This window comes from Scomber scombrus, chromosome 5 (genome assembly GCF_963691925.1).
Source record: "Scomber scombrus chromosome 5, fScoSco1.1, whole genome shotgun sequence".
Classification (NCBI taxonomy): domain Eukaryota; kingdom Metazoa; phylum Chordata; class Actinopteri; order Scombriformes; family Scombridae; genus Scomber; species Scomber scombrus.
Window position 1 is genome coordinate 25,957,560 of NC_084974.1, and position 10,968 is coordinate 25,968,527.

At 42.0% G+C, this 10,968-nt stretch overlaps 1 protein-coding gene across 1 annotated transcript in view; it reads right to left on the reverse strand.

Annotated features, from left to right (window-relative positions):
- The window catches only part of mecom (MDS1 and EVI1 complex locus), a 93,508-nt gene extending 88,988 nt beyond the window's left edge, over nt 1–4,520 (reverse strand). Inside the window, exon 1 of the mRNA XM_062418856.1 lies at nt 4,425–4,520. Coding sequence (XP_062274840.1) covers nt 4,425–4,505 — 81 coding nt within the window. The 5' untranslated portion in view covers nt 4,506–4,520. The remainder of the gene's footprint in view (nt 1–4,424) is intronic.
- Between the last annotated feature and the right edge of the window lie 6,448 nt (nt 4,521–10,968).

A 10,968-nucleotide genomic window follows, 5' to 3' on the forward strand; every position in this document is an offset into this window, starting at 1 on the left:
TTTTTTCACTTTGAATTTCCCCAAAAAAACCCTACATGTGTGCGTATGTGTGTGTGAAAATGTGAAGATGTGTGTCCATTGAGAGGTGCGTGAGTGACAGAGAGGTTCATCCCTTGCGCCTGCCTTTCTAAGCGCTGCTGTGGGCAGGGCCATCTCCGCTGACAGTGTATGGGATGTGGCAGGGGCTCGGGGATTAAGGGGCTTTTAGCCAGAACTGAGAGTGGCTCTTTCTCCCTGTGACAGAGAGAGGTGACAGGCCGTCAGCGCACAGGGGACAGGCGGACAGCCAGCCAGAGACATCTGCATTCATTTAGGACAGCGGCTTATCCGTGCACAAAAAACACGCCCTCTCGAAACGCCCTCTGTCCACACTCTCACACTCTCTCTTACACACTGGCACGTATGCATATACAGCATATGTGGACACACATGCAACTCACAGACAGACAAAACCCTCTGATTCCAGGATTCGCCTTTCTAAGAGTTCAGACAGTATAGAAGAGTTCAGTACAGCAAAGTGGCTAAACTATTACACTCTACAGCTGCAAGGATACCTAAAAAAAACTTTGTCATACTTTTGGGATGCTTCTGCTGTTTTGCAGAAATAACACATCACATACAGGGATCAAGTCATTGTGATCTATAGTTATACATTTGTGATCATCCAACAATAACTTTATACACACAATAACTGAACTGTCCATTTCAGTAGACCATTAGAAATGCAAAGTTGTTTTAGCTGACAACAGTTTACAGGATGGATCTCCTTCTGGCCAGGCAGCTGCCTCTCCTCCTCTCCTCTTTCCATCCTCTCATGACCAGGAGGTTCAGGAGACAGGCAGAGCCAGGAAAGGCCTTGCCCCGCCACCTAATCCTCTACTCCCATTCACTATCACTGCTAATCTCCTTCACCACCTCCTCACCACCAACACTATTGCCTCCACCTCCGCCTGCGCCTCTCACTCAAGAGGTGCACAAAAGCCCTAAGCGCCCCTGTCCCGCCCTGCTCACCATCCCACCCCTTCTTGCACCCCTAACCTGCTCCGCCCATTGCTCCTACAGCAGGAGGCACCCAGCTTTTTAAGCCCAGGACCCATAATCCCGTGGGGCTGCGAGTATGGTTGAGGCCAAAGACTCATTGAGTGTTGGATAACTCTCTCGCCGAGTCTAACTCTCTAGCTTATTGTTGCTGCTGCTGAGAAGAGGACAGACACAAATGGAGTTTGAATTTCAATGTGGTAACAACTCACAGGGAGAGACAGCAGAATATAGACTGGTGGGCATCCAGGCGTTAAGAGTATTTCCAGGGAAGCCATGCAAAAATAAATGCAAATATTGTGGGGAAAGTGCAGGCCATCTCATTCCGTCACATGAAAGAAGTTTGCAGTTTGTGACTTTTTCCTTTTAATTTTAAAACTGATATTCTTTAATAAAATATGGGCAATAAATCAATTATTCAATCAGTTAATTAGTTATTTAAGCAAATAGCCTGTGCTAAATGCTTCTCATGGTCAGTTGTCATAGTAGTAGTAATAATAGTCATTCAGCTATTTCAAGCCATTTATTTCAAAACAATCATTCATTCTTATTGGTGCCAAATTCCTAATTATAAATAAATCCAATTCACTTTAACTTTACATTTAGATTTGCTGAACTGAGTGTACAGTTACTCTGATTGCAAAAATCAACAAAGTCGTTGAGTTCTGTTTGGGAGATTAAAAAAAAAAAAAAAAATCCATATTTTACTTTTTCTGTAAAATCTGCAGTGAAAACATGATACTTTACAACTAGGAATACGTCAAATATTTTTGTATAGCTTTTCATACTGCGTCAAATTTGGTCCATCGCCATATTTTTCATCCTTGAATGAGAAAATGTTCTTTCATAAGCTTTTATTAGCTGTCCTAAATGTTCTTATGTTCTATACACTGACACAGGTAACATCTCAAATAAATGATAAACTCAAACACACTTCACTCTTTTCAAAATTCTAAACTCACTGCCTAAAGCATATATTGAAAAATTTGTCTCAGCTCACATACACACACAAATACATGCACGCACGCACTCACATAGAGTCTCACACACACACACACATACACATACACATACACACAGTGGGCATATGACTGCTGGCACAGTCAGCACTCCGGTTCTGCATACAAGAGTGTAGGTGAGCGTCTCAGCCTGACAGACCCCTCAGTGCTGCCTCTCTACCCCTTATTTACGGAAGCTATCTTTCCCATAAGTCACCATTCCTGTATTCATAAAGCATCATGGACCCCATAACTCACTCTTCCCCTTTATGAATAAAGCCCACAAATTTATGGTGATGGTGCTGAGGAGCGGTGGCCTCCTTGGTGACAAACTTCCCCCAGTCTGTCACCACTGGCCTGGGCCGCTCAGGGCCCTTCATCAAACTCTCCAGATGGGAGCGCCACTTTATCGTTCCCTGGTCGGTGACATCACCTCGCCACGCTGTGCGGAATTGATGATGAAAGCAAACATATCTATCTTAACTCACATTTACCAAATCAATTTTATTTTTACAGACCCTCCGCAGGCTTATTGGCATATTGACGGTTTGCAGGCAGGCGGGAGGGGAGGGGGGTGAGCTATGGGCGAGGGATGGTAACGGGTGGGCATGGGAGAAGAAGGGGGAGGGTCAGGAGGGCTTAATGGCATTTACCATATTTAATGCAGAGGGATGTCATCACTGAATATCCATTCTGAATAATGTGGCATTTCATCATAAATTCTTTACAACTTATTTACTTAATGGAAAGAGTTATGGCTTGCTGTCAGGGTAGTAATTAAACATTGTGATACAGTGCTGCCTCGCCTGGATCCCATCTTACCCCTCAACTCCCCCCAGCTGCCTACCCCCAGACACGCACACGCACACACACACACACACACACACACACACACACACACAAACACACACACACACACACACACACACACACACACACACACATATATTTCCAGCTCCTCAGCTTTTTAAATACATATTATTATTCAAGCTCCCCATAAATTACGACCGGATTAAAATTCATGAAACCTCTTTTTCCTTTATTTCCTTCCCTGGGAAAAAGAATAACCAAGAGAGCTCGTTCAACTAGCTGTTAATTCTCTTCAGCAAGGACAGACACTTTTTATTAAGATTCGGTGTCATGAAAACAGGCAAAAATTAAGAGTTTTTCTCACATCTATTCATAAGACGTCCATAAATTTGCATCTCACCCTGCAGTTGATAATGAGGAAGAGGTTGTATCCGAAAGAACTTTAGTCCAGAGTGAGAAAAAAATAGAAATTTATTTTGGTTTGGTCTGAGCCAAAACCACTGAGTCAGAGCTGATGGGCTAGAGTAATGCTCTATGATGCAAACCCAATGAGACTGGTCCAAATCCAAAACTATTTATATGAGCTGAATGTTGATACTTTACCAACACATTCTCAGTCAGGTTGAAAGTGCAGGATTAAAATGGATTTAGATAGACTAAAGTAAGACAAGGAATGCTCTATTGAATTATCTTTTCTTTAAACCTGTGACTTTTCATTTTATGAAGTGCATGGTCAGCGATTTGTAATAAGCTCGGTTCTGTCCTACAAAGGGACAAAGACCTAAGACTGAATATGAAGGACTAAATCCTCACATCCAAATTAGAGAGGATCTATTTAGGGAGACTAAATGAGGCTGGTACTCAGCCAGGCCCATCCTCCTGCTCTATAAAACCAAACTGGCTTGACACTGACGGAGACCACATCTAACCTTTGACCTTGTCCTGTGACCCTGCCTTCGATTTTTTGTGTCGGCTGACCAATATGTGATTTGCCAATGGCCGCACTGGGTCCCTAACAACGATGAAGAAGGGATTTATGGCTTTTCATTTTAATTGAGTTAAGAGCACAACCTCAGCTCCCTTTCTTTCAATGGCACTGAGCTAACATTACATCACTGGGCAACAAACAGCAACAACAGCCTTGTGGTCACTGGGCTAAATGTGAACATGACGACATTGGAGGAAATAAAAAGACGAGTGATGTGAACGCTGCAGTGAACACTGGCCAAGGAAACCCCCCCTCCCTCCCCCTTGTCAGAAAGTGTGTTACTACTGTTGCTGAAAAAAAGTAACTGCAATTTTCATGTTTATACTTGAGCCAAAGATTCAAATGCTTGGCTAAAAAATGTGACACATTTCTTCACCCTTGCTGCTTTGAAATCTACCCCAAAATCCTGTCAAAAAAACATATGGTAATCTCTAAATGCCTGTTTTCTGAATTATTGATGTTCACAATTACTGTGCACTTAAGCAAACAGGATTCTACCTTTAGGAAAGTACAATCCAAAGTAAGTAAAGCAATATTCTTGTAACACTTAGAAATATAGACAATTAACTCTTTATTTATTATCTCCCTACCTCCCAGCCTTGAGTGGGGTCTCGGAGACAAGGCCTGTGCTCTCCGACGTACGGTCCAAAGCGCTCACCGACATTAACCATCCTGTGGCTCCAGATGCCCAGGCCACCACCTGCAACTGCTGACTCTCGCAGTTCAAAGTCCGGGGGAATGGTCAAGTCTTCTTGGGATAAAAAGATGCTCGAGTGTTGGAAGGACAAGGACTCCTGGGGTGAAGCCTCATCATCTGAGAGTGGAGGGGATGCTGGGTCCTCTGCCAGGGCTGAAGACAGGGTTGGATCACCGTCAGAGCCACACACATCATCTAAGATGTCAGATGGGTAAAGGGCAAATTCTTCATCACCATCACCTGTGGAGGAAACAATGAGAGACACTATGTGAGGGCAATGCTCAGTGAGAAGTTTGTGAATATTGGATTACACAATTATTGAATTTTACACCGTCAACGGTTGATCTTTCCTTAAATACTGACAACAGCTCCAAAAGAAACCTTTTGATTTTATTTTATTTTAACAACAAATTTGCAATAAATTAGCATAAAATAAGTCGATCACTTCAAATTCACAGCAGAAGACATGTTCCTGGCCTTAAAAACACCAATACGACATATTTAAATGTATAGCAAAATGTAAAATTAAGTTAACTTGATGGCTCAAAACAGCAAAAACAGCAGCAACTTGGTGTGTTTGGCATCTGGTTGAGCTGATGCCAAGATGGGTAAGCAGGGCCAACTCAGCATTGTACTGTTCTGACTGTTTTATATTTCCCTTTCCTGAACTCTCTCTGCTGTACAGTGAAAACAGAGGAAAGCACACTGGGGTTAATTGTGAATAGAGTGAAACAGGACATAGAAAATGACCCCTGAACCCAAACTGGGCTTCTTCAGAGTGGCACACGTGGCTGGTTAGGGCTTAATGGTGGAAGAGGGATTGAATCATTCACACTGTTGACACAGTGTGCAGGTGGAGCAAAGAGGATTGCCAGAGGTTGCTAGAGATATGTTTTCCACTTGAACTGAAGAAAACTGAAGAAAAGAAAACAGGAAGGCGGACAGTTAGAAAGAAAAGTTCAGATAATCAAAAGACATTGAACAAGCAAACTGACAGATTAACTATTCTGACAGATGAAGAAAGCAAGCTAATGCCTGTCAGTAAGGTGTCACATAGTGAGACAGAGACACTCAAAGCCGGAAATTATCCATAGGAAGCTGCCGCTCCCCGGGTGCGTATCTGTGGTGGGCTGTGCCTAACGCAGGCTGACAGGCTACGGGGAGAGGGGGCTCTGCTAATGAGGCTCCACAACCCATCCCTGGGCTGAGGAACATTCCTGAAGGGCTGCCTGTGTGACACTGTACCGCTGCGCTGTCAGCCATGGAACCTTTGATCCACACGCATGTACACACTGATACGCACACATCCACCTCTTGTTCACCGACCATGAAGTAACCGTGCTTCTGATTGACTGAAGGGGTCATTGTGATTGGCCACAGGTGGTCATAAACTAACCTGAAAGATTAACTCAAGACCTGGACAAAGTCATTGAACTGTTTCATGTGCATTCACCTTTAAATGGTTACGAACTTTGATGCATTACTTGAGGCACACAATAAGCCAAATATGTTGTAGGAATATTCTTAAGATATGTGCAACTTCCAATTTGGCAAATACAAAGCATAATATCTGATGAAAATGCAAAGTACGCTACGTGAGTGTTTCCTCTGCCTCACAGTAATTTCTGTCAAAATGTGTGTTTGCTGTGGGGAAAGAAATCAATATATGAACAGACTGCGCTGAATCAGCTGCCGATTATACCTAGATATCTGGCTTGCTGTGGGTGTTATGTGTGTCTACAATTTGAGTATTTCTCCAAGACGTTCCCTTGCAGTAATACCTGATCACAGTGTCTGTGCAACTATTGTGTTTGACACACACACTGTGGGGGCCCAGCATGTTTGAAGGGAAAAGTCTTTTAAAGACTTTGCTGAGCCGGGCTGGGCATGAAACCCAATGTGGCTCTGGGAGTCAACGTAATGATTTTCAGCACAGAGACTGTGTAACGCGGTTATAGTACTGGATGTGAAGCTTGCCATATGGTAGAGGGACAAGAGCTTTTAAAGGTAACTGTATCCCTCCATTGCTGTTTCTCCTCTGACATTCCCCCTCGCACACTGGTCTCCAAGTTTATATTTGATTTAGACCAGAAATTCCCCCGGTCCACTAGACTCAATGAGAGCATTTCAGCTCATAAACATATATATTTCTGTAAGGTAAACGTTAGCCGAAAGCAAATATGCTATGTTCAGAGTTTTTAAAATTGTGGTTTCATGTGCAGATGATTGATAAGTCAAAGACCGTAGCTCTGCTTAGACGTGTGGGGCGGAAAGGACACTCACACAGATGATCAGATTGGTACGTGTGTGTCTGTGTGCACTTCTGTGTGCTTGCCTCCTTGAAGCAAATAGTCCTATTTGTTTGTTCAGTAATGGACATTACTTCATCATAGCAAGCTGACGCCCTTCATCAAAGAGGGAGCGCTAAAAGAATTCTGGGCAAAGAAGGGGAACTCCAGCTGGGAGCAGCATCATGATTTCAACTGCATTATACTGTAGATAACACATCAAGATAGCAGAAGAAGGCGAGTGCAAAGAAAAAATGCAAAACTTTGATGCTGATGTATCCAGAAAACAACACAAAAGATTCAGTGAAAAATAATGAGGAAAACAATATTATCTCCTCATCAGAATCAGTCATGTACCCAGGAAAATACATCATGACACTTAGCACAAACACAGACATGCAGACATATGCTTATAGCCCATGTTTTTGAATGCTTGTGCTTGACGCCAAATTCATTAATTTTTATTAAGAGGGAAAACATTTCTTCCCGGGCCTGCTATCTGCATGGGTGGAATGATTTTCACCTCTGCCACGAGGTGTTGGGCGGACTCATACATCACACGATTACCCCGAGCAGCGAGCAGGGCCGCCATCATCAGGGAGTGAATTAAAGATGATAGAAAGAGCTATTAATCACTGTGACAAAGCCCCTAATGGAGGTGTGACCCAACCACTGCTGACGGGACGCCAAGGGGACGCACCCATGGGACAAATGGATACATATGTTTACAGAGAGAAATAACCTACCTGTGGACATAGTCAACCCCCATTCTCATTTTTTTCCTCTACCGCTGTCTTTCTTGCTTTTACTCCATCCCCGTCTTTATAAAATGTGTCTGTCCTTTGCTGTATTTTCACCATTTTACTCTCGATCCTCACACCGATACATCATGTCACATATTTTTAACTGTACTTTTATATGCTTCTTTTTTAAAGCAATTTTGTCAGGGTAATTATATTTATGAATACTTTAAATCATATAATAGTGACACTGAAGTCTAAGAATATTTGTATTTATATTTTAAGTTTGACAACAGGAAGTTGAAAATCGGTGATATGGCAGGGGTGGTCAACCAGTCCAGCATAAAGAGCCAAACCCCCCCCCCCCCAAAAAAAAAAAAAAAAAAAACACCAAGACCCCCCAAAATACTTATAGGCTTAATGACATAATACAAACCCTAACAGTTTTCATAGGTCTGGTTAGCTCAGTTTACCCAGTGGGACACCTGGCAGTATTTGTATTCCACGATCCTTTTCAGGTCTGGCTTGTACTCAGTTGTGGCCACTCAAATCAACTCTTTCACATACTGTATGTCTGTAAGAACAGAGCGATGTTCTGACTTCACTTGTTTCAGTGTAGAAAAAACGTATTTGCAGACATACGTTGATCCAAACATTGACATTAGCTGGTGTGCAGCCTGTTTAACATTGGGATATATGTCTGTGGGCACAGTTTTCCAAAACTCTGTGGTTCCTTCTCTTAAAACACATTTAAGTCTGTCATCCTAAAGGAGTCTAAAGGAGCTTTCAAACAATTAAATTCAGCAGTGAAAGGGTTAGTGAGGAATGTGATCTGTGGCCTTTTTTGCTTCAAGTTGCAGAATCTGTCTTCAAATCTGTCTGTTGCAGATTTTCAACCAGTGTTGCATAGCATGCAGTGCTCCCTTTAGAGACCCACACCACTTCTCCACTTGCCTTCAACAAGGAGGGAAAATGTGTGGGCTCTTCCTTTGCAGGATGGTATAGCCTGAGTTTGTTAACACGTGAAAACTTTTGCACCAGGTCAGACAGCATTTTTAACTTCCGTCACAGCTCTAGATTCAGTTTGTTGAAATGATGCACGATATTGACCTGAAACCCAAATCTGAAATACACTAGGTTTTGTGTGGCTCAGTAGTTATGTGTTTCTTCAAGAAATGGCATCACTCGGTTCAGAAGTGTGAAGGTTACAAAAAAGATCTGGAGAAGCAGATCACTGAAAAAGGTTTTCAGCTTTATATAGCCCTACAATGCCATTTGCAGATTCCAACATAGCTGGAGCATTGTGTGGGTCTATTGCTGTTCATTTTGATAATTACAAATTTTCCTTCTCAAAAACAGTCATGAGTGTTTTTCAGATTGAAGGCACAGGTCTTATCTTTAAACAGCAAAATGCCAAACAGTTCTTCCTTAATTGCGTAGTCCTCTGACACAGATTGTACAAATAATGCCAACTGTGGTTCATTGCGAACGTTACAAGACTGATCCAAAGCAATGCTGAAATACAGGCATTTCTCAAGATCTTTATATAAATGTGTTTCAATTGAGTTCAATTCTTTGTATGTAAATTGTGTGTAAATGTACAATTAACAGACAATAAGTCTGGCAAAGTTAATTAAATCTATATGTCCCAATTCCACCACTGCATCTTGTTCTGGTGTAAAATGGCTATGGCACTGCAAGGTGTAGGTTGCGCTCATTAGTCATCGACTTAGTCCGGACCCAATTCACACATCACTTCTGTCATATAGCCAGATAGAGAGGTCTACAAGTTGACTGATAGGGTCTTAGATCATGAAATATGGAAATGAACTCCTCACCTTCTGAGGACTGACCCCCAGGCTTATCTGTAGACATAATTTGTTGCCTGTGATAACAGACAAATGGTGCGGGGGCTTACTACAGGTCAAACATAATCACACATGATACCCCCCATTAGTCATCATCCAAACTCTGAAACTGCACTCTTCATCATTTCTCTGCTTTCCCCTTTACATCACTACACCAGGAAAATTATGCAAATGTGTTTGTGCAGAGGATGTAGAGAGAAATGATTAGAACAAATACAAATCATCACTGAAAATACAAGGACTCTGCTAAACTAACTTGTTAATTGTGTGGAGAATTCAAAATATAATCAGTTGAATGGGCTGCAGCATGAATGCTGTTATTATATATTGAGTCATTTGCCCTGAAAAATGAGGATACCCTTGGGGAGATGTAGGCGTTGACATCTGGGAGAGACAATTCATTGTGGCTGAATTCAAAAGAAAATAAAAATGATTATCTTTCATTTGGTTAATTTTTAACGCTCTCACAGCTACTGCCAATCAGAAAAAGACTGCTGTTGATTTGTTAAGCATTGTTAATTACAGTGGATCCGTTTGTGCCTAGATTCCCTCAGCATGGTGTATAGGAAAGTGTACGGTGCCCCCATGCCCTCGGGGAGAGGCAATAAGCTTCCTAATTAACTCTGTCTTTGTGCTTAATGGAGGCCTCAGTGCTGCTTTTGGAGAGTCTTTTGGTCCGTTGGTCCATTGGGGTGACTGTGGTACTGACTAATGAGAACCACATAGTTTGGCCTGTTGTCCATAATTCATCTCTCAGTATTTTTTTTTCTTCACCCAAAAAGAATTGAATTGTAAAAATATTAAATTTCCAAGTGCAACTGGAAAGGAACATTTTTAATGCTGTTTTCATTCCCATCTTTTTTTTTGTCCTTTTCAAACTGTAAAAAATATCCATTGAAGCTGACATGCTACAAATGTCATGGATTGTGATCTACAATTCACCTAAAATATAATTATGATGCTTTAACTTTATGCTTTAATCTACTTTCTTGATTGCCTAATGCATACTGAACACTGGACAATCTTTCATTTTGACCCTTGATATAATTATGTAGTGCTAACAAACTGCATCAAAAAAGATAACACTGCAGGTGCTATGTAATACATGCACTTATTATAAGAGATCTTTACCAACAGGCGCCCACATTGCACAAACTGTTTAAGTACAGACACACACACACACACACACACACACACACACACACACACACACACACACACACACACACACACACTCACACACACCAGAGTAACAAGAGTTGAGCTCTTAACACAGCCTTAATTAATGAGAGCATTGTCTATGTTTTTCAGCCCTCTGTTAGTCAACTACTCCCTGTTCCAAATGGAAAACACTCCATTAAGGGCTCTGGGCCGAGTTACCAATTAACACCGCACAACAAACTGAAACTCAGAGCTGGTCCCTCTGTGCACACACAGACACCTAATTAATTAGCATTAGTTGTGATTAATAATGAGGGTCCTTTAATGGTAAATCTGCAGCTCCGATGGCAGGCTGACACAACAAAGGCGTCTGTGTGCAC